Raw genomic sequence first — 22,971 nt, forward strand, 5'->3', positions numbered from 1 at the left:
TGTTTTTTAAGTTAGGTTTATTTAGCAATAGAAGTATGTACATGTAAGAGAATCCCCTGCAGCACGAGACATGCACAAAGCAGTGAGGGACTGAAAGTGGTGCTGTTCAATAGCCTTCCTCATCACCTGTCATCCCACTTTACTCAGCAGCAGGGCCAAGATTAGAAAGGAACAGGCGAGAAATTTACCAGTCCATGTGGCAGAGACTTCAGGCAGAGCCTCCCAGCAACCGGTATTAAAACAAGCGGGCGCCATAGCCAAATGTCTGTTTAATGCCCTCAAAGTAGTAGCGCTGCCAGCCTTGCTTTGTTCTTTCCTCCTCACTGACAGGAATGCCCTTGCCTTCCAAGCACACCTCTGTCTCACCACCTTTGTCATTGAAATTCAAGGTAATGGTTGCAAAGTGCCCTAGAGGAACCAAAGCAAATCTGTCAGCAGTGTGTAGTACCGTATATGCAGCCCCAAGGAGCTGCTCTGCTCCTCCTCGCACATGGGAATGCTTAAAAGACTCTTCAAGATTCTTCCCAGATCTACTTATGACAGCCGCAGACCTTTCCTAGGAACACAGGGAGAGAGGGCTCCCTCTTCATGGAGTTTGAAGCAGTTGCAGTCACAGCTGACCAAGCTGCTACTTCAACTTTTCCTAATCCCTGGTCACTGCTCCAAACGGCGGCTGATTCAAACATGACAGTCTGGGATAGTAAGCTGGGATAACACTGGTGCAGCTCCCAGAACACCATGTACTCCATGATCACGAGTCATAATACAGTGTGTTAAATGGGGCTGGAATTCTTCAAACACAGGCAAGGGCAGTTAATACTTAGTCCATTTCTGGACTACTTACCAGCTGGCCAAGATTTAAATCTCCATTTCATAACAAGTTGCTTCTCAGGAACCTTGACAAGAGAGAGAAAGACTGAGTAGTAGTTTTTTGCAAGTCTTGCAATCTAATAGAAAACAATTAGAATTGTATTGATATGAAGCCTTAAATCCCTTGACACACACAGAGAAAAGACTTTAAATGCCCTTTTCTTTTCAATCCCCTTCTACAAAGTGAAACCACAATACAACCCCAAACACTGAGACAGGGTCCCTGTCCAAAGGACTTTAGTGGCAGTTGAGCCAAAGAGGAAAACAGTCAGTTAGTGTCTTTAACACTCCAACCCCTAAAAATAAGTAAAATCATACCAAGACAGGGCAGATCTATGACTGGAAGCCAAATTTTGTCCCCAGACTGAAGTCCCATATATTAGTCCATACTATTAGGAACAATTCAATGGCCACGAAACTTAGATAACTACTGGGCACGAGGCAGAACTCCACAGTTAGCTCACAGAAGCATTGTTACAGAAATGATACCTCAAAAATAAAAAGGCTGCCTCTGACAAGATACAGCTGCACTAGTTAGTACTTACTAGGTCAACAAACTCTCCTGTGACACTGCCATCCAGCAACTGAAACTTGCCCCCTTTATCGGCCTCCAAGGTGGCTTGTGCGTGGGTGAAAGCTTGAACCATCTGAAAAGATTCAGGAGACCCGTGTTACTTGACATTATCTGCCTACAAACTTGTTGCCTAATGCCTCCCATCCAGTTACAAAGTTCTGGAAGAGAACATAAATCACAGAACCACAGAATATGCTGCGTTGGAAGGACCCACAAGGATTATCAAGTCCAACTCCCAGCCCTTCACAGAACCAGCTGAAGAGTCACACCATGTGCCTGAGAATATCATTCAAAGGCACTTGAACTCTGTCAGGCTTCCCTGGGAGAGCCTCTTCCAGCACCCAACAACCCTCTGGGTGAAGAACCTCTTTCTAATATTCAACCTAAACCTCCTCTGATACAATTTCAGGCCATTCCCTTGGGTCCTGTCATTAGTTACCACAAAGAGATCAGTACCTGCCCCTTCTCCTCCTCTCCCCAGGAAGTTGTAGACTAATAGTTTAATGGGTTTTTTATATTGTGGTGCCCAAAACTGCACACAATATTCAAGGTGAGACCACACCAGTGGAGACCAGAGTGGGACAATCCCCTCCCTCAACTGGCTGGTGATGCTGTGCCTGATGCCCCCCAGGACACAGTCAGCCCTCCTGGCTGCCAGGGCACTGCTGACTCACACCCAACTTGCCACTGACCAGGATCTCCGGGTCCCTTTCTGTGGCACTGCTCTCCAGCCTCTTTCGTTCCCCACTCTGTATGTACATCCAGGGTTGCCCCATCCCAGGTACAGAATCTGACACTTTGCTTTGTTGAACTTCATATTCAACCTGCTGGGCAGGTGATTGCCCAGCACTCTGATTTGTCAAGGTCTCTCTGCAGGGCCTCCCTGCCTCTGAGGGAGTCAACAGGTCCTCTGAGTTTTGTATCACCTGCAAACTTGCTTTGGATCCCTTCCAGTCCTGCATCCAAGTAATTTATGAATATGTTGAAGAGCACAGGGCCCAAGATGGAGCCCTGTGGAAGGCCACTAGTGACAGGTTACCAGTCTGATGTCACCCCATTCACTATTACCCTCTGTGCTTGACCCATGAACCAACTGCTCACCCACTGCATGATGTGTTTATCCAGCTGTGTGCTGGACATTTTGTCCAGAAGGATACTATGGGAAAGTCAATAGTGTAGGATCTTCCAGCATGAGACAAAATCCCTGCCCTGGCCAGAAAAGCAAGGTTATAGCCACTACAGCAGCATTCTGCCCGCCCGGGGAAAAGAAGCCCTAGTTTTCCAATTCTATACAGTCTTCTGAGTCACATGTGGATTTACTTTGTTGTTTTCTTAATGAAACGTAGTTCTAAGAAAAGACGGTATTTTTCCCTTTGTTGTTCTTTATCTTATCAAAATAGGGGGAACAGAAGACTGAGATCATGTTTAAATTATACAGTGCTGTTCTGTCTTCCTAGACTATGTAACAGTGTGCAGGAGAGGGGCAGCTATTCCCAAAGTACACTTTGATACTACCTAACATTAAAAGATAAAAACAAAAGCAAAGAAGCACAGAACTGTAAATTCCAAGTCAACCAACCAAATGCACAGGTGCTGACAGCAGGCTGGAACTGGCTTCTGGCTGGCATTAGTCCCCCTGTCAGCTGTGTGAAAAGATGCATACACAAGCTTTAAGCAACTGCTCTGCAGACCAGCTTTCTTATTCCATTCTCATGAATAGCAAGTGTCCTACAGAATGCCTTAAAAAGCTTCTTAGGAAGCTTTGTCTGTATGTAAAAAACAATTCTCAGCACCAACCAAGCATTACCTCCTGAGTAACGAATACCCGGTAGAGCTCCTCTGGAGATGTTAAGAAGGTGTCCTTCAGGCTGATCTTACAGGTAGGGATCTTGACTCCTATGGATTTGGGCTGCGATGCAGCAGGACTGCTCTTAGCAGCCATCTAACAAAACAAGCAAAACAAACACATTTTTTTCACAAAAAAACCCAAATCAACAAGGAGTTCACATATCCAAGAGAAAAAACAACGGCTCTTGGTAAAGATGCAATTAGATACAACCATATGTAAGTGTAAGAGGCAGATTTATCACTCTACTTGGAAGAAATACCATGTGCTGCCAAAGGAAAATCACACCTATGACAAAGACTGCCAATTCCTGACTGTGTATACCTTACACACAACAGAGGTTGCTCCTGTAAGCCCCAGTATCTAATGCTGTGTACCCTTCTTCACAGACCCCAAGGCATGTTTGCACAGTTTTGTTTACCTTGCGGTCTTCTGCTTTAGGAGCCACCTGAGGGGTTGTTTCCATATGTTCACCATTCACTGTGGGCAAAATCATGCCCTGGGTGAATTCTGGAAAGACAGGAATGTGCCAATGAAACCAATAAAAGATCAATTAAACCTTTTAACTGTTCTTTGAAAAACACAATCAAAAAGGGCTTCCTGGTTCCCCCCCGCTCTTGGCTAGCATCCATGACCTGAAACAGTTTTTAGAAAAGGAAAAAGACCTCTTTTTACAAGCAATTAATTATTCTTGCTCTCAGTATGTTCCACCAAAGGTGCTGTCAGAACCTGTCTACACTAACAATTAGGAAGTTACCTTCTGTTCATAGCCTAGACAGACCATCTTCCACATTTTGCTCTAGCAATAATCCTAGTTAGCCTTAGACTTATGTAGCGTTTTTCCTCTCTCACTCTCTAATATAAATTGCAATCACATCTAAAATACTTTTGTCTTGCTGGTGTAGACACACCTCACCAAGCTTTTTAATTTCTTTTCAGATTGGCTTTTCATTACTTGTATCATTGTACTGTAGTTACTTTTAACTCTCTCTTCAGTTTATCTTTTTTTGACACCAGATGCCAGGACTACACCCAGAAGCCCAGGCAATGTTTTGGCGGCGCTCTGTCCAGCAGCACTAACACTTTTGTAACACCAGAATCTTCAGACTCCTTCAGAATTATGTTTGCTTTTTCTCCAGCTCTATGACTTCTGCCTTCACCACTTATATGTTTGCTCTTTCTCCTTCCTCTTCATCTGTTCAAACTGACAAAATTCCATTATATGGCAAAATTTTATTATACGAGTTTAAACTTGTATCCTGTGACACTTGGTTCCCACCTATTCTTATTTATTCCAGCCCACAGGATCATACAGTTTTTCCTGATTGACATTCCACTGGGTGGCTGCATCTCCCACCCAGAACACTACACCTGACAAAAAAACGGGGTACAGAAATTTGATCCTGGAAAAACAGACATCAGTGGTAGTTTGTACCCAGCACATCTAGCACATGTAATGTAATACAGGTAAATGGATATAAAAAGCAACCATATAAAAAGCTCCTTCATTAGCTCAGTTGGTTAAAACTTGATTGTAATAATGCCAAGGTCATGGGTTCAATCCCCTGTGTGGGCCATTGACTTGAGTTGGACTTGATGATCCTTGAGGGTCCCTTCCAACTCAGAATAGTCTGTGATTCTGTGACTCTGTTCCCAGTCTATATTTGAGAGGAAACCCAAACTTAACTGAAGCACACGGATTTAACTCCAACTGCTGGGCTCAGACTTAACTTAAAAAAAAAAATTTGATCCAGATGCTAAGAAAACTCATTAAATGACACCAACAAAAGCTGCTGAGCAATTTCCAGACATCAGTTATTCTTCAATCCAAGTAACAGTACATGCCTTTACTAGTGAGGCAAAAAAGAAAAAAACCACAAACTGGAGAAGGTATCACCTTCCAAGGGAGTAAGCAAACTGCAGGCCAGATAGTGCCACAGGCAGTGACTGTGCCACTGGGCAGCAAACACATTTTACTGGCTTTATTTTCTCTCTACCTGAGCTTTGGCATGTGAAGGACATTTAAAACATAAATCAAGAAATGCTGTTTATCACTAGGTTACCACCAAACCTGTGCCACAACGTCTAGAGAGAGAAGTGTTTCTTGCCACATCCTAACAATTTCCAAAGAGACAGAAAAGTCACTATTATCGCTCTGACACCTTCCTGTTAAGCTGGGGTGAGGAACTGCTCGTTACCCACCTCCATTCTTTAGCTTTAGCCCATATGGGTTCCCATGAAACTTCTCCCTCTCACTTACCTGTTTTGAGAGTGCTGATGTAAGTTTTCATTGCATCTCTAATTTTTTTTGCACCTTCTTGCTTCATCAAGGTCTTCAAGTTAGTGTCAGGCTCATCTTTAGCAAGGCTGACAAGGATCTAAACAAGGATAAGTATTGACTAACAAAGCCACATTTGCAAGGTCCTTTTATTACTCAAGTCAACATCACAGTTAGACTTCAGCTAAACTTTCAGGAACAGAAGTGCAGTTTTATTCATCTTTCACTTCACCTTTCTCAGCCTACAGTAATGTACATATGTACTTAAATATTTTCACACATTATAGAGCCCTTATATCTAGAAGATAGGAATTAATTTGATAAAGATACAATATAACGGGGAGCAACTCTCTGTCTGGGAGTGTAGTGACAGAATGAAGCATGACAGTTTCAAACTGGAAGAAGGTAGGTTTAGATTAGATATTAGAAGGAAATTGTTCACGGTGAGGGTGGTGAGGAAATGGAACAAGCTGTCCAGAGAAACTGTGTCTGCCGCATCCCTGGAAGTGTTCAAGACCAGGCTGGAACTAGATCATCTTTAAAGACCTCACCCAACCCAACCCATTCTTTGGTTCTATTAACCTAAGTAGTGTCTAACAGTAAAAAAGTTCTACACAAATATTTTAAGAAATGTAAAATGGAAGGAAATATTAATGCTGTGAGTATCCCTGTTAGAACAGCCATACAGCCAGCAGTATCAGTGTTCAGCTGTGCTCACCTCAACTTCATCGATGTCATTTTCATCTGAGAGATTAGGAATCTCCACATAACCTTTGTACTTCACTCCTGTCTTCGAGGTGCCTGTAATGACAATTATACTGTTCAGATCAGTCTTTCTTGCTCTAGTTGCCGTAAAAGTAAACCTGTATCACTGTATAATACTTCCGTTTATTATTATTTCCCAAATGATCCTTATCCTTAATATTATACATGATTCTGACCTTCAAATGGGAAGGGAGCACATCACTCACCAGTCCATGCCAGCTTGATAGCCCATTCATAGAAAAAGATAAGTTTCCCTTTTCGGTTGTTAATGGAGGCCTCTCCATCCAGTTTGCTCACTTCTGTCACCTCACATGCCCCTTCCTCACCCTCCACCCTGACAGGCAGGAGGAGAGTTTTGAGCCGCTCCGTAGACCAGTTGGAGGCATCTCGCTCCGTCCTGCGGGAAAACCAGGCAGGATGAGAATCTGGGAGAGGCCACGTTGCCAGCACACACCGGGACTATCCAGTGTTCCCTGGTCCTCGTCTCCTTGTCCCACTCCAACACTCGCGCACACAGCGTCCATCCCCTGGGCACCCACACTCACCCCCCGGCACACGCCGGCTCGGGCACCACACACACACACGCGCAGAGAGCCGGGGGCCGTCCCGGGGGATCAGCTCGGACATCCCCGTCTCAGCACCAGGCCGCAGAGAGGGGAAGGAAGGCGGCGGCCCTGCCCGGGACCCCGGCCGGGGGGCACCCCCTGTCCCCGGGCCTGGCTCGGCGCGGCCGCCCCGCTTACCAGTGCCAGTTGTTGACATTGGTGGCGTCCGCCCGCTGCTCCACGATCCAGCGCGGATCTCCCTCCCCCCACTTGGCCATCGGGATCGGGATCGGGATCGGGATTGGGATCGGGATCGGGATCGGGATCGGGATCGGGATCGGGACCGGGACCGGGACCGGGTCAGCCGCCTCCGCTCCGACCGTCCGTAGAAGCTGCTAGAACCGCCGCGCCGCCTCCCGCCTTCCGCCCGGCGCGGGCGGGCCCTTCCGGCGCGCTCCAGTTGGTTCCGCGGGGCTTATTGGTTCCGCCGCACCGCCGGCAGCTCGGACAGACTCTGGCACTCCCGTCCCGTCCCGTCCCGTCCCGTCCCGTCCCGTCCCGTCCCGTCCCGTCCCGTCCCGTCCCGTCCCCGCAGGATCACAGCTGCTGGAACAGGCCCACAGCTCCGCAGCCCCGATCCTGGCTGCCGGCCTGACGTCGCACCGCCGCGCGCGGCCCGCTGGGAATGGTAGTCCGGCACCGCGGGGCACGCCGGCACTCGTAGTGAGTGAGCGGGGGGCGGCCGCGCCGCGCTCGGCGAGAGGACTACACGTCCCGGCATGCCCCGCGGCGCCCCCGCCCCGCCCCGGCGTGCGGTCGGAGGTGCTGCTGGTGCGGGAGGGGCGGCGAGGTGAGAGCGGGGCCGGGGCGGGGGCCAGGGCGGGCACCGGGCACCGGGCACCGGCACCAGGGGCGGGGACCGGGCACCGGGACCGGGACCGGGATCACGGGCGGGGACCGGGACTGGGACCGATGATAGTGATACCCGCGAGGCAGCCGCTCGCTCCCTCCCCTGAAGCCGCCGCGCGGTGCCGTTGCAGATGAGCAGGGCGCGGGCGGACGAAGAGGAGTACTGGCACAGCTCCAAGTTTCGGGCCTTCACCTTCGACGATGAGGATGACGAGCTGTCGCAGGTAGGGAAGGTCCGACCCGCGAGACCCCCGCGCCGGGTAGGGCGCCGCGGCCGTCGCTGGGGGTCGGTGCTCCCAAGGTGGGTGGGACTGTCGTGTCCTGCCCTGTGCCCCGACTCGCCCTCCACAGTAACCCGTCCGAAATCTCAGTAGGACTGTGGTTCCTCGCCCATGCACGAAACTGCATCTCCCACTGTTTGAGCTGTTGGTGTCTGTGTAGGTGAACCTTTGGGTTCCCAGGGTAAGGAAAGGCTACTGTGTCTGCTGAACATCTACAGGACTAAAACAGCTCCTCCAGAAGAAGCAATGGAAGCTGAAGAAGCTATATTCAAAGGTCTGAGGGAGATTGATGGTAACACAATCTCTGCAAGTGCACTGCGACTCTGGTGGTCCTTATGCAAGCTCTTTCTTTTGTCCATAGCTAAAGGAATCCAAACGGGCAGTGAACAGCCTTCGGGATATCGTTGATGATGATGATGATGACCTTGAGAGGGTCAGCTGGAGTGGAGAACCTGTGGGAAGTAAGTGCAGAAGTACTGCAAATTATCCTTGAGACAGAGAGAGTTTAAAATTACTGCCTAAATTATGTCACTTAGTCAGGTCAGGATTACTATTTGCTATCTAATCCTGCATATCTAATCTGATTCTAGTCTTGCAGGTCAGGGTGTGAGCCTGAGTGAGCACTTGATTTACCTGAGTGGATCCACTGAAAACAGAGTGAGCAGAAGCCCAAATTATGTAAGGGAGAGGAGTGCAGATGAGTGCAGGGAATGCCCAATGTTTTTTCTAATCTAACAGCCAAGCTTAGAGCAGGTATTCATGATGCTCAGATGGTCTGCAAGATTTTAGGTGATCGTTTCCTTCACACTGCTGCCTAAAATGGTACCATTTAGAGTTCTCTGTATTTCAACCCCACAGCACTTTCCAAGGTTTAATGTGTGGTTTTAGAATGACCTTTATATTTGAAATTCAAAAGGGAACTGTAAACATTAAGTAATTGTGTTTCTTGTGATAATGGGGGCGAGCTCACGGCCCACACATGATACTGTGAGCTGTTCCTCAGACTTCATGACCCACAGAATATGTGGCATATGCTAGCCAGTGCCAAACAATGAAAAATTACACATGGATCACCCAAGGACCTTCAAGGACTCTGGTCTTCTGGACCTTTGCTCTAGCTCCTCCCTTTGGTTCAGGCCATTTCTTTTCCCATCCAAGGTCTCTCTACCTATTGGGTTTTTTTCGCCCTGGTCCTAAAATGTGTGTGTTGTACAGCTGCATGAAAATTAGGGGAAACTGTGCCTTGAACAATCAGGATGGAGACATATTCCTCATGCCAGCAGCATATGCACACTGATAGCTGTTCTATCTGTGTGGGATGGAAAACTATATTAGTCTTCCAGTGTTCAGAAAAGTCTACTCTTAGGCTTCTGAAATTTGAGGTAAGCCAGGGATTCTCTGTCTTGCTTTGTACTTTTCGATCAAGGACTATGATTTGCCTCATGCAATATCCTATAAATGTTGGGTCATCTATGCATGTTTTTACCTCAGCCATAACCAACTGTACAACACTGCTGAAACAGCCATTTCTGGAGGACAGTATGTAACTGCTTAACAAACAGTATTACATGAGACTGGGGTGCTGCATAGAAAGAAAGGTGCACTGCATCTACTTAGTGCTGGGGATCAGTTACCAAGATGTGCTAGAGCAGAACTCACCAGCACAAACTTGATAACATTCCTGCCATGCCATGATATCATTCTTTACAGACACTTTTTCTCTGTTATGAAAGATCTCTGTCTGCACACAGGTATCTCCTGGTCAATCAAAGAGACAGCCTCTGGCAGCACTAGCTCACTGGAGAGACGAGACTCCAGCCTACAGAAGGGCTCTTCCTCCTATGCTGCTTTTCCTAAACAAGTTTCTTCATACTCCCTAAGCAGCCTGTTCAAAGGTGAGGATCATCATATATCGTACAGACAAATGGGTTTTCCCTCAGAGTGTGAAAGGGCAATTGTGTTATTTTACGTAAATCGTTTTAGATGAAGTGTATTGTAAAACAGGGAAGCTCCTGTTTCTTCTCAGGTTGGGAGTGTATTGGTCACTAGTCAGAAATTGGAGACTGTCTCGTGCACAGGAAGGCATACTTTTCTGGTATGGGAGGGGCTTTGGAGATTATGACTTCTTAAAATCCAGGTTCCACAGAAGAGCAGGGTAGAGCACAGCACTGAACAGCAATCCATTTGATTGGCGGAAAAGAGCAGGCTACAAAGGGACTGGCTTGACCCATGTAGCCCTCATTTGATCTTCAGTTCTGTAGAGAAGACAGGCTGATTATCCTTTATTTGGAGCTCAGCTGGCTGGTGTTGATGTTGGTTCAGCAAATGCATGATAGCAGCAGTGGCAGCGTAGCTGGTTACAGGGGGAACTGTGCAGCAGGCCATGGGCAAACTTACACAGCTTGCAAGAGCTCAGCTCTGTTGTCTCACAGCCAGACAAAAAACCAGTGATTACTTTGTCTCTTTCTCTGAGGTGGTTTTTTACTCTCAACTCTGATAATAAAGTGATAAAGAAAGGCATCCAAATTGCAGCCCTGGTGGATGAAGCTGTCCATGTTGCCATGGCCTACACAGTGCTGTGAGCTTGAGCCTCTGCTGTGCAGGTAGATGAGTGAATTCAGGCATTCTAACCTCACCTGGCCTCAGCACCAAGAGGGCAGATAGGTAGAGGGTGTGATAGGGTTCGTGATGCTACAGACAATTTCAAAGCCTTAGGCTGTAAGCAGGTGAGCCCCAGCTGTGCCACTGTAGTGTGAATCACTTTACAGAGTGGCTTGTTCTATAGTGGCATAACTGTAGCAAACTGACTTCCAGTCTATGTTCCCTGTGGAAGAAATGTTGCTGGTTAAGAGACAGTCTCTCATCAGTGTTTGTTTTTATTTCAGGACGAAACAAACTTCCAAGTTTCCAGTCCCTTTCAGATGGTAAGCTTTGGCTCGCTGCCTCATTTTCGGAGGGGTACAGATTTACATAAAGCACTTCCAAAAAAAGGGAAGTGTCATCTGCCTTATGATGCAGAAAAAGAAACTGAATCATGACCTGTCTGAAAGTTCAGTCATGGGTTGTTCTTTCATCTAAGAAATTAAAGAATTTGCATAATGATTTGGGGTAATTACTTATGAATGAATGACAGCTGTTGGCTTTAGAGCAATGTTGTGTTGCCATTTGGTGCTTAGATTTGGGTCTTCTACCATGAAAACCAAGAAAAGGATGGTTTTGGAAGTGCATGTGAATCAGGATTTTGATGTGCTACTCAGCTGTGCCTTTCCCTCTCAGCCCTCACTGACACTGGAGTTAAAAACTATGCCCCAGAGCTGCGCAGACCGAAAGCTGAGTACAAGGTGAGCAGCCTGTCCTTGTTGTATGCAGAGATCAGAGAACTTTCTGCTCACTTGGTTTCATGGGAAATGATTAATCAGTATTTCAGACAGCAGAGGGCAATGCAGGGAATAGGACAGGGTGCTGCAAGATTCAGCCTTACAATAATTTAGGTGTTCTCTGTTTTTGATCAGAAGTCGGAAGCTTTCCTGGGGATCTTGGTTACTCCTTCTCCTAAAGAATAGCCCAGCAGTCTTTGTGAAAAGGATTTCTAAATATTGCTTTGTCTGTAAGCTGCTTTCATGTTGTGTCAGATAAACTGGCATTGCCTGTCCTTTTTACATTTTTTAAAACTGAAGGCTTCAAAATTTCTTGTTCATCCATCACTGGGACAACACAGGGAGAATTCCAGTTGGCAGGAATGTTTGTCTCCCAGCTAGGCAGTGTTAAGTGTTGCAGAATGTAGTGTATCTTGGGAGTGGATGGATTCCTCCTGCTGAGTGTGAGGTTGTAGTTCCAGTCCCTAGGTGCAGCCAGGAACAGGACTGAGCCCATATTCCCTACATATACAGACATGCACAATAGTAACACAGCTGCCCACATGGATTAACGCAGACAGAAACCAATGCCATTACAAGCAGACATGTACAGAAACACTCAAGCTTGATCCTCAGCCTCCTTTCTGTCTCACAAGGATTGAATGCCATTAGTGAAACATAGACACACTCTGTGGGTCCCTCCAGCAGCTGGTCTTAGACATCTGGTTTGTTTTGTAGCTAAATCCCAGACTCCCATCTCCCCTGGGTGCTGGCACCTGGACCCTTGAGCCCCTAGGGTTCAAGGTCCCATGCCGATTGCTGGTTCTCAACTCCTTCTTGTTCTCATTGGCTGATCATGAAGTCCACTGGCATTCATACCAGCACATAGACTTGAACAAGTAGGGTTCACCCACACCAAAGGTGGTTAAATATAGAATTTAATGAGAATTTAAGATACACGGCAGTGATCCATTGCAGGGCTCAGTCAGACAGACATACTAACTAGCCATTTGTTTAAATTTGACTGGCACCCTACAGCCTTTTTCACCCCAATTTTCCTATTCTTGTTTCCACTCAATTAATTTTGATCCCTCCTTTCCCTGTTTTTTTATTTCTTGTGAGCTTCCAAAATAAGCCTCACATATTTACACAAGTCTCTTAAAACCCCTCAGGATTCTCTTTCCCCTGCATCTCACACTAAGTCCTGGGATTTCCCAGTTTGGGGTTGCATGGTGTTTGGGAAAAGTTTCTTATGTTTACTCCTCTTGGTTTTACACACGAGATAATGACCTAATCTGTCTCATTTGATGGTGGCAAGGAGTAGCCTGTCAGTGTGCTCAGATTGCATTGATTAGGTTACTGTGTTTAGCTGTCCCTGGCCATCTGATCCTCCACGGGTTGGTGTGTTTATGTCAATTAGCCATTAATCACATAACCTAACACAAAGCACTTCCTCAAAGCACAGGAAAAGAAGTGTGCCTTGGCCTGCAGAGGCAGTGAAACAGGAAAGGGAAGGGTTGGATGGCCCCTTAAAAGTAGACAGGAGGAGTGTAACTGAGGTGGAATTAAGAAGGGCGGATTTCAAGTGTCCTGACAATAACAGACTGAGAAGCTGCCTCTGGCCAGAGGTTGGAGGGTACTTTTGACACTCAGCTATACATTGACTTGAGAGACCCATGTGCAGAGGTCACCTAATAGGACTGGGTCAAACCTTTTATCTTTAGATTTAGGCTGTCAATAAATCTTCAATGAATTTAAAAGTCAATGTTCTCAGGGCTGGTTCTGGTTGTTCCTTTTCTCTGAGCCTTTTGGGGAGCAGGCTGAATTACAACTGCTGGCTCAAGTGCCTCACAAAGACCTAAATGCCTTTATGGAGTCTGAGTAGGCCACAGCCACGTTTCATCCACTGCTTCTATATCATAGTGTCTGCAGGCTGCACAGCAACAATTTCGGTCATTGCAACAGTGGTAGCATATTGCCTTAAGATGGTCTCACTACAGGTTTCAAGGCCCTTGTCACATTGTACTTGTCTTTTGCGCACTCCACGCGCTATTGTCCCTGTGCTCTCCACACTGCTGTGGAAGGCTCACCAGCAGAAATCTGCCTGAATTGTAACCAGAAGCTGACTCTTTCCCTCTCAGGTTTGGGTTTGTCTGTTTTAAGTATATTTTATTTGTCCTTCTAAAAGCAACATGGAAGTTTTAATTTGGAAGGACAACTTGATGAAATGCTTTTCTTCTAAAGGATATGATGATGGATGTTTCTGAGGCAATAGAAAGGCTGTGTTACCGTGTGAGCTTTTAGCTTCCCTCCCCATCAGCATATGCAGTGTGAGGGCTCAGCATCTGCACCTGAACATTGTAGGCACACATCCTACTAACAACTTCCCTGGAGCAGCTGAATAATAAGTGTGAGAAGCTAGAGGTGGGCCATCACTGATGCAGCACAAGTGGAAAGCAGCTTGGAGATTGCTCACTTGGTCTGGCCTCTTGGGGCTTAAAAATGCTTTATTTTTCCTGTGGCAGGATTACAGCAGTGACTGGAGCCCCAAAGACACAGTCAGGCGAATGCAGAGGGGCAAGGTAAGGATTTTCCACTCCCACCTGCTTGTAAGAGATGGAGGGTGGGTGGCCCTAAACTGCTTTATACTTCCCTATGTTCCTGGCTATTCCAGGAGCAGGGAAGGCCTCTGTGTTTCTTCCAACACTTAGCAGAGATGGTGCTCTGCATGTCTGTTGCTTTGCCAGGTGGTAGTGCTGGGATCACACTAGCTCAGGAGCAGAAGGAGACCTTCAGGGCTTTTTGCTTTGTTTGAGTTGTCCCCTCAGCGAGGCTTTGACAGGAGGTGTCTATATAGCTATGTCCCTCTCTACCCTTTCTGCTCCCTTGGGCTGGGTTTATTTTAAAAATCTGAGGCTGTGGGGCTTTATCTCCATTCTCAGTTGGTGGCATATGGAAGGAGGAAGGCAGAAATGGTTTTGGTTACACTGGAGCTGGAATCTTAGTCTCAGCTGCCTCAGTGTGCAGTGAGCACATAAAGAGCTTGTGATTTTACTCTGCATGTGTCTCCTCAGGCTGAAGTGAACCAATGGCTGAGAGGCCACAGATATGGGGTAAGAAGAACTGAGAGAGTTACAACTCTGCTTTTCTGGTCTGTGTGGAAAGAGCCCTGCAGAGTTCTCTCTTCCTGTCAAGGCTAGTGGTTTGTGGAGTACAGGGAAGTTTTGCCATGTTACAAGCATGTTTGTGCTGAATATACATTGTTTGCTGTCCTAGACTGGGCAGTAATGAAGGCTGACTCTGCAGCCCCTGTGGGCAGATTTCCAGGGATTATGTGGCATGTGATTTCAGCTAAATGAGAATTTCTCTGCTGGTTGGGAGGGCAGTTATTCAGGTTACTGAACAGCTTATGGGAAAAGAATATATAATAAATACCTTCCGGGTTGGTTCAGCCTGCAGGCTGTTTGATGCACCATATGCCTGCTTATACCTCTTCTATCTCCAGGTCTGCTCTCTAGAGAGATTTCGCTCCCTGCAGGACAAGCTGGTGCTCTTGGATGAAGCTGTGGCAGGGCATGATGGGAATGTCATTACAGCTGTGAGTCCTGTTGAGGCCATACAGGGCTGGGACCTGTGGGTGACCCCACGGAGGGTGCTTGTGAGAATGCAGCCAGTGGCCACCTGGTCTTACAAGACTGGCAAAGTGTTCTTTAGCTAAAACCAAACAGTTACTGAAAAGTGTGAGAGCTTAAGACTGGGAAGTTCCGTATTACTGCTGGCTATCCTGCCAATTTACAGAATTCATATTAATTCAGGTTAATAATAAGGAACCTTACAGATCTTTGCAGCAACTTGAAGGTCGAAGTTTAATCTGCTCAATGCAGCACAGAAGGTTTGAGGGGCCTCACCAGTTTTTCTGTCTTCTAAAGCATCAGGCAGCAAATGGGATGATGTCAAAGCTTCCCTCATCCAGGTCTTTTAATCCTTTGGATCTTGCATGGAAAAATTTTTCATTGTAAATATTGTTCTCACTTATCTAAGCTCCAGAGTAGTCAGTTAGGCAGGCATCTAGGCAGCTGTGGCTGTGGGTCACAGCTTGTCCTGGATCTAGTGGCTAGCAGAATTCAATTCAGTTCTGTAAGAGCTGTGTTTTCAGAATCCCTTGTGAAAAGCTTCCCCAGGCCTTGATCAGTTTGCTATCTGTCTCTGTCTGAATTCTGAGCTGTCTGTTTGTGCTTACAGGTCCTGATATTCCTGAAACGGACGCTACGGAGAGGTGAATGTGACTGGGGCTGGGGTTTCTATAGTGTTTCACTTAAGGGAAGAGGGGCTAAGTTTTTCACTGGGTGCAAGTCACAGAGAAAGTAGCTGGGGTATTGCTGTTTCACAGAGCATGAAATACTTTTGCAGTGAGTATAATATGGGAGGGGGATTGGTGATGCCCACAAAGGCCCCAGAGAGGAGCTTTAAGCAGTGGTAGGTGGTGGTGGTGGTGATGGGGTGAATGAAAATGAAGCTGTAGACATAGCACATAGCTGTGAATTCAGCAGGCAGCCCAGTGAACAGGCTTTTCTGTGATGTGGCCTCTAAGACTGTGATTTGAGATGGGATAGGGTTGCTGAATCCTGCCAATGGCTTGCAACTCCATGCACTGTGCTTAGTCCCCTCTGGCTTGGCAGTGCTAACTTACTTTACCCACCTGTATGTAATCTCTCTCCCCCATAGAGATCTTGTTTCGGGAGCTGGAGGTGAGGCAGGTGGCCTTGTGTCATCTGATCCATTTCCTCAAAGAGACGGGTGAGCAGAAGTTCCTTCTGGATCTGCTCAGGTGAGGCTCTTGACCTGTCTTGTGGCAGGGCTGAGCACGCTGCTTGGAATCTGCCTCCAGGTTAATGCTTGCTCATTCCCTTTTGCAGATTCCTAGACAGGACTGAGGAAGTTGCTGTGAGTATTCCCAGGAGCATAAGCTGCTTTAGTGCAGAGGGAGTGTAATGGGCAGGGGGAGGTTGGCTTCAGGGTGTCTGGTGGTCAAGTGAGAGCTTTCCATCCCTGTTTTGCTCTCTGGAATCCTGTGTCTCCCAAATCCATGAGAACAGACTGCTTCTTTCTCTTCTCCCTCCAGTTGTCCCAGTACCGGGAGCATTTGAACATCCAGGATGTAGAAAAAAGGAGGGAATTTTTGAAAGGCTGCATTGGGTAAGAAAAAAATGCAAGATGGTGGGAGGGATGTGGGTGCTTCGTAGAAGGTGATAGTAAAGAAAATCAGACTGTTGCAGCGCCACAGCTTATGTGGTTTGGGAGCTCATGTTGGTGTTGCTTCAGTGGGAGTGGGATGGTGCAGACACAGTGTAGACCAGAAAGGAAGCATTTGTGGTGATCTCTAGTCCAGCATCTTCTGCTGCTCGGGGGTGAAGATGCTTCAAGGGACTTTCTGATCATTGACCCTTCAGGTTATGAAAGATGGAAATTTGGGTGTCTGAGAACTTCAGGAAGTTGGTAGCATCCACTTAAGGTGGTTCTATGAGAGGTGCCCTGTAATGTTTCTTTCTCTGGAGCCTGTGTAGGAGGGAGCTGGTTGGAGAGGGCAGCAGTGCAGGAACTTGAGTACCTACTAGCCACTTGGGCAGGATAAAATGGGAGCTTTTCCCCACATCTCTGTCTGTGGGGATCTTGTTTAGTAGAGATGGACACCTTTCTTAGTGTACTTACAAGTACGTGAAGGATATTGTACTTCTTAAGAGCTGGTGAGTGTCTCCTTCCTTTGTGTCTGGCCAGGCTGCCATTCTCAGCTGAGGATACCTCCCACATCCAAGACCATTATACCCTATTGGAGCGACAGATCATCATTGAGGTATGAAATCTTCCCCGCTGGTCAGGGGATGGCTTGGGACTACCTGTGAGATCTTTCTGTCCCTAACTTACACCACTTTGGATCTAAGCAATCTGGCTACTGTGGTTTTATCTGCTATCCAATCTACATGTGAAATACCAGATCTGAGAGTCCATAGCATGTTGAGGCTGTGTTTGTGCATTGCAATCACAGCACTCTCCCCACGTCTCTATCCCACAGCTAAACAGGCAGTTCCCCTGGCTCATGTTCACCTTGTCTGTCTTCCTGATTCCACAGGCTAATGATCGGCACTTGGAGATGGCTGGGCAGTCAGAAATATTTCGGAAATATCCTCGCAAGGCTTCAATTCTCAATATGCCATTAGTGACCACTCTCTTCTATTCCTGTTTCTACCACTACAGAGAGGCTGAGGTGAGAAAAATGTGGGAGAAGACAAGGGTTACATGTCATTCTTGTAGCCCTCAAGATGTGGGGCAGTCAAGCTGGAGCATGTTAAGGAAAGAAAGGGAGAGAGGTCATATTTCATTGCTCAGAGAGACCTTGTCTGGGACCAGTTTGGAGTTTTCTTTTGCACTGAGACATTCAACCTGGAACAGCTTGTCAGGGAGTTGCTCCAAGGAGCCAGAGTTGGCCCTAAATCCCATTAGATTGAGGTGTGCATTACTGGTCTTGGAAGTGCTGGAGTTACACCAGTTGAGGATGTAGGGAAACCAGACCAGAGAGAGAGAGAGTTAACAGGGTGGGATAGTTGCTGTCTTCTGCCAGCTGTTTCCTCTGTGGTACTAACATGAGCAAAAAGCAGTAAAATCTTGGAAAGGTTCACCCTGTGCAAGGCAGATGCCTTGCAACAGGTGTCTGAACCTCCCTTGTGGCCTGCTCTGCTGAGTTTGCACTGACTTGTCTGCTTTCTCTAGGGAACATTCAGCAGCCCCACCAACCTGAAGAAAACATTTAAGGTGCGTGAGTCTCCCCCTGTTGTGGCAACACTAGCTGAAAACATGCACAGACAAATTGTATATAGTAGTGAGAGAACTCAGTAGGAGGAATTCGAGGGACTCGGCACTGAGATAGGGAGGGGGATGGCATCCTTTTTGAGCAGGGCACTTCTGGCAGCTCAGAAAGGCTGGTGGGAGTCATACAGAGACTTTCAATGGACACACCCTGTCTGCAGCAGCACTTGCAAATTGCCACTTCCTACTCTACAGTGCTGGCTGTGGCCTCAGGCAGTATCTTGCCTCTTTGTGTGGCTGTTGGTGTGGGACCTGACTGGGCTGAGGCAGATGTCATTCTTGTCCAACCTACATAGGCCTTCTGAGCTGTGCTAGTGCTCTGACTGCAGCTTTCTGCCTTGCAGATTCCTGATAAGCAGTATGTGCTGACTGCCCTGGCTGCCCGTGCTAAGCTGCGAGCCTGGGATGATGTGGATGCCCTCCTCACCACCAAGGTGAGCTGTGGAAAGCCTTGCCGGGGATGCAGTTCCAAGTACTGGTATCTGCTACTGAGTGCTGACTTGTTCTGGAGTTACTTGACAGACTGGTTCTGTTTCAGCAGGGCCCAGCACCTCTGCTGCAGGGTGTTGTAATACCTTTCTCCTCACCGTGCCTAAAAACCTCTGTTGGCCTGGCTTGGCTGCAGCAACAAGCTCAGAGAAAGGGGCTACCCTCGAGCTCTGTTATCAAAGGGTTTGGAGCCAGCCTGTGCCCAGCCACTGCATGAAGAGCTCTGCCAGAGGTGCATGTGGTGGCTGGTAGAGTATGTTGCTGGCACTAAGAAAAAAGCATTTTCTTGTAGCTGGAGGAATTGCTCTTTAGTTTTAACACAGGTTTGGCTCTTGTTTCAGAACTGGCTGGGCTACACCAAGAAGAAGGCACCTATTGGCTTCCACCGGCTCGTGGAGATCTTGCAGAGGAACAATGCTCCTGTGCAGGTGAACAAGGAACCACTGCTTATGTACTCCTGTTCTTCTTTGGGATTTGGTGTGTGAATAACTCCCCAAGTGGAGCTGCTTCCTAGTTGGGAGCGGGAGAAGAGTTCGCTGAGGTGCTGGCATCAACAGGAAGTGTGGCTGATAGTGAGGGCTGGATCCTATCTGACTGCGAGAGGGACAGCAGATCTAGAGTTGTCTGTGAACCTTCTCCCCATGTACATTGCCACCTTTCTTTAATACATTAAATATTCTCTTGCTTAATCTGGCTAGCAATGGTTAACCTGATCTGTATGAACAAAGTAGCATAGGACTCTGAGCTTTGTGAGCAAAGCTTTACTGACTCTGGGATGCTGAGCAGTCTTGACCAGGTCACTTGTTCCTTAGGAAGGAACTTAGGAAGGGGTCCAGTCTGTGTGACCAGCAACCTTGAAAGGTTTTGGGACTGAGGTGAGAGAATGAGGTAGGAGATACCTGCAGAAGGCAGCTGAGACATTCATCCATCTCTGCCAGGTGCTGCAGGAGTATGTGCGCCTAGTGGAGGACGTGGAGACCCGGTTGAACCTTGCTACCAAATACAAGTGCCATGATGTTGTCATTGAGGTAGGTCCCTGCTGCGTGTGGGAAGAGATGGGACACAAGCCTGCTTTTTCTCTCTGGCTTTTCTGCGCTCTGCCACATGCCATGTCGTGTGCTTGATGAGGTTTGTTTATCCCTGTGGCCTGGGAAGAGTGCTAAGGTTCCCAGTGGAAGTCCAGTGAGCCAGGAGAGTGGCTCCTAGTATTTGTGCTGTGAAATTATTCTGTATTGGAAACTTGATAGGGGATTGTAGAGTTGCCCTGCTTACCCGCAGGGCACCATCTAACTGCAAGTGTCCAGTTCACTCAGCTGGGTGCTGGTTTTACTGTTTATCTAGACATACAGGGATCTAAAGGATCGTATCCAACTGACAGCATATAAGTGCAAGGTGGAGCGGGGCTCTGCAGAAGAAGAGAAGATAAACAGCATTCTCAACAACATGGTAAGAACTGCTTACTTTTTCTTCACAAGACTCTCACCAGAAACAGATGTAGGTAAGGTGTAAGGGCATGGTTGCCCTACATACTTTGTCACTCTTGGAAAGCTAATCTTTGGGGTTGCATTCAGCATAGGAATGAATGGTTATACTGTCGGAAAGGGCACCCTCTGGCCATAGCTGTCCTTGTCAGGGATTGGGAGTTACTAACTTAGCTTCTAAGAGATCTGTGTTCAGCACTGCTGTTAGTCATGTCTTGTTCTCTCTTTTAGCAAATCAGGTGGAAGAACTGAGCACCTGTGAAGGAGACTGTTCGGCCGTTGGATTGTCAGTGAAAGCAGAAACTGCAAAACCCAGTCCAGAGCCAACAGAGCAGCTCTGTTACTACTCATTGCATGATCAGCATTTGTCAGTGACAGTGGGTGCCCATGGCTTGTGGGACAGTGGCATTCAGGCTGGTTGAAGGCAGCTACTCAAATGGAGCCATCAAAACCGTGGTACTGATCCATCAGGGTTGATTCTTTTTGGAATCTGATTGTCTTTGACTTGGCTGTAAGCCAGGCATGACTTTTGTTTATGGAGGGAAGTTGCTAGGCACAGCAAAGTTAATGTTTGCTCTGGGTGGTGCCTGGCCTGGTCTTATTCTTGCAAGAGGAACAGGTCAGTCACACTCATGAGTCTCTCCATTAGACAGTGCTGACCAGTCCCTGTAACATTGAAGCTGGCTTGGGCATCACCAATCATGGCTGTGGCTGGAGTAAAGCCTACTGAACCTAGTTCTCCCTGCATCACAGTGTTTGGGAAAGGGACCAGCTGCACCTTAAAACTTATTTTGTTGTTGTTTTGCTCTGGCTCACTGTAGGAAAAGAAGTACGTGAAATCCTGCAGAGAGCCAGGACAGCAGCCTCTGCCAGTATCCTTCTGCTGGCAGATCCTTTTTGGAAGTTTCCTTTGTCAGGGAAAGACAGGCACCTAGTGTGGAGCTGATTTAGAGCCCAATGGGTTGGATGGTGAGCAAGCAGGGACTCCTCTCAGCTGACACAAACCTGCTTGCCCCAGCAGCTCTTTCTCTGAGAGTGTTGTGCCAGGAAGGATTGAACTGCACTTTCTCAGAAACACAACTCCTCAGACAACTGCTGGCCTCATCCTTCCAGACCTCACTTCAAGTCCTTAAATAAAGCTGTTTCTTTCTCCTTGGGCTGTTTATTTCCTTCCCCAACTAAGCACATTGTAACTCTTGTGTGCTAATCCTGAGCAATTTATCACACCTTGCAAGAAAGGAAATATGCGGAGTGTTTTCTCATGTTCTGAAAAGCACAGTGTGTATCACCATGGAGAGGCTTTCCTTGCAGCGGTACCTTATTTCATGCCTTTAATGCTCTCAGCACAGATAGATTAATTGTAATGTATGAGAGTTCGCTGCTGCAGGAGGGCCAGGCAACCGTGAGGGTAGGTTTGGATTTCAGATTCCCCACTGCACTGCACACTCTCATATTTTTTTTCTGTTGGTGTTTGGTTTTTTCTTACAGGCTCATTTGGGTTGGAAGGGACCTCTTGATCATCTAATCCTGTCCTGCTTTAGCAGGGTCACCTGGAACAGGCAGACCAGGACTCTGTTCTATTTGGGTTTTCAGTATCATATCTGGAAACCGTCTTTGGGAAACCTGTTCCTGAATTTGGCCATGTTCACAGTAAAGTTTTGTATCTTCAGATGGATTGAAGTCACGTTTCAGTTTGTGCCTCTTGTTGTCAGTGGGCATCCCTGAAAAATGTCTGGGCACCTTTTCTTCATTCCCTCTCATCAGATACTTACATCAATAATCCCCCTGAGCCTTCTCCAGGTTCAACAGCTCTTGGCTTCTCGTAAGAGAAATGCTCCAGTTCCTTAGTCTTTTGTGGCCCTTTGCTGGACTCAATACATCCATGTCTCTTGTGTACAGAGGAATCTAGAACTGGACCTGGCACTCTGAATTTAGGAAGCAAGGATCACCTTCCTTAACCTGCTGGCAACATTCATCCTAAGGCAATCCAGGATGCTGTAGACTAGGCTGAGGTTCACTGCCAAGCTCTCACAGATGCTTCAGTCCAGGACATTGCGCGGTTGTAGCAGTTGTTGGGATTTATGTCAGGGAGCAACAGGAGAAGCTGAACATAGCCTTGTAGGAATCTGAAGCTATAAAATAAAAGCCACACCTGTATTCTTGAAGCATGAAGTGCTCCTAATGCTGAGCTAGGCTCTGTGCCTCAGTATCCACATTTTTACCAGGTGTCCTGAGAGCCTGGGTTAGTGCTCCCCAGCCTGAGCTGGGAAGTGGGACTTCACTTACACAGACTCTTCAGTGCACTTTTTTCATAGCAATTCCAGCAGAACTCTCACTAAATAATATTTTCTTGTCAAAAATAGTGAAGGTGTGGAAACCCCAGATCTTTATTTGGTTAGTAATCCACTGTCCACCAAAAACTAATTTAGTTGTTAGGGGTTTTTTACCAGTCCCTTCTGAGTGAAGTGGAGACATTAACCCTGTTGTTTGAATGCTGGCTAGTTTAAGTCTTGTTTTAATTTAGTCTCTTCAGTTCCTGTGGCTCTTCAAAATTCTTGTCATTTGCCAAGAACTTAGTTGGTGACTGAGACTCCAGGTTGTTAAATATTCACATAGCAGAAACCATCTTCCCCAGTGGGTGGCAGTGCTGAAACAGAGACATTACTCTCCCTATTTCATGGCTGCAGGGTCAGTTGTGACAGATAAACTGTTTGCT

General features: G+C 47.2%; 2 protein-coding genes across 4 annotated transcripts; one reads left to right on the forward strand and one right to left on the reverse strand.

Moving 5' to 3' along the window:
- On the reverse strand, positions 1 to 7,486 carry AHSA1 (activator of HSP90 ATPase activity 1). The gene is made up of 9 exons (XM_071557761.1): positions 7,077 to 7,486; positions 6,540 to 6,730; positions 6,287 to 6,369; positions 5,551 to 5,668; positions 3,712 to 3,800; positions 3,252 to 3,386; positions 1,416 to 1,517; positions 845 to 896; positions 1 to 408 (listed from the first exon to the last, which is right to left on the reverse strand). The coding sequence occupies exons 1-9, from the start codon at positions 7,154 to 7,156 to the stop codon at positions 236 to 238; spliced, it is 1,023 nt and encodes a 340-aa protein (XP_071413862.1). The 5' UTR covers positions 7,157 to 7,486; the 3' UTR covers positions 1 to 235.
- A 168-nt stretch (positions 7,487 to 7,654) lies between these two features.
- On the forward strand, positions 7,655 to 21,924 carry VIPAS39 (VPS33B interacting protein, apical-basolateral polarity regulator, spe-39 homolog). Of its 3 annotated transcripts, XR_011698016.1 has the most exons (22): positions 7,655 to 7,728; positions 7,919 to 8,011; positions 8,430 to 8,529; positions 9,820 to 9,963; positions 10,954 to 10,992; positions 11,345 to 11,409; positions 13,950 to 14,006; positions 14,499 to 14,537; positions 14,930 to 15,022; positions 15,667 to 15,700; positions 16,150 to 16,252; positions 16,341 to 16,368; positions 16,547 to 16,620; positions 17,200 to 17,275; positions 17,552 to 17,686; positions 18,190 to 18,231; positions 18,630 to 18,719; positions 19,116 to 19,202; positions 19,713 to 19,802; positions 20,116 to 20,220; positions 20,487 to 20,711; positions 21,744 to 21,924. XR_011698016.1 is itself a non-coding variant. In XM_071557765.1 (21 exons), exons 2-21 carry the CDS (start codon positions 7,919 to 7,921, stop codon positions 20,505 to 20,507), a joined length of 1,515 nt encoding a protein of 504 aa, XP_071413866.1. In that variant the 5' UTR covers positions 7,655 to 7,728; the 3' UTR covers positions 20,508 to 21,410. The 3 variants fall into 3 exon arrangements, 2 of the variants coding, with proteins under 2 accessions (XP_071413866.1, XP_071413868.1); XM_071557765.1 differs by lacking the exon at positions 21,744 to 21,924 and having other exon boundaries at positions 20,487 to 21,410; XM_071557767.1 differs by lacking the exons at positions 14,499 to 14,537; positions 21,744 to 21,924 and having other exon boundaries at positions 20,487 to 21,410.
- Positions 21,925 to 22,971: the final 1,047 nt, after the last annotated feature.

The sequence above is a fragment of the Pithys albifrons genome, chromosome 6 (assembly GCF_047495875.1).
Source record: "Pithys albifrons albifrons isolate INPA30051 chromosome 6, PitAlb_v1, whole genome shotgun sequence".
Lineage (NCBI taxonomy): Eukaryota > Metazoa > Chordata > Aves > Passeriformes > Thamnophilidae > Pithys > Pithys albifrons.

What these genes read in the sequence shown, in the direction of transcription:
- AHSA1 (XM_071557761.1), bottom strand. Translation starts at nt 7,156, where the DNA reads ATGGCCAAGTGGGGGGAGGGAGATCCGCGCTGGATCGTGGAGCAGCGG. An exon ending in AATGTCAACAACTGGCACTG is followed by an intron (nt 6,731 to 7,076) that starts GTAAGCGGGGCG and finishes GTTTTCCCGCAG; the next exon opens with GACGGAGCGAGATGCCTCCA. An exon ending in ATTTAAATCTTGGCCAGCTG is followed by an intron (nt 409 to 844) that starts GTAAGTAGTCCA and finishes TGGTTCCTCTAG; the next exon opens with GGCACTTTGCAACCATTACC.
- VIPAS39 (XM_071557765.1), top strand. Translation starts at nt 7,919, where the DNA reads ATGAGCAGGGCGCGGGCGGACGAAGAGGAGTACTGGCACAGCTCCAAG. An exon ending in TTTTTGAAAGGCTGCATTGG is followed by an intron (nt 16,621 to 17,199) that starts GTAAGAAAAAAA and finishes GTGTCTGGCCAG; the next exon opens with GCTGCCATTCTCAGCTGAGG. An exon ending in AGCGACAGATCATCATTGAG is followed by an intron (nt 17,276 to 17,551) that starts GTATGAAATCTT and finishes CTGATTCCACAG; the next exon opens with GCTAATGATCGGCACTTGGA.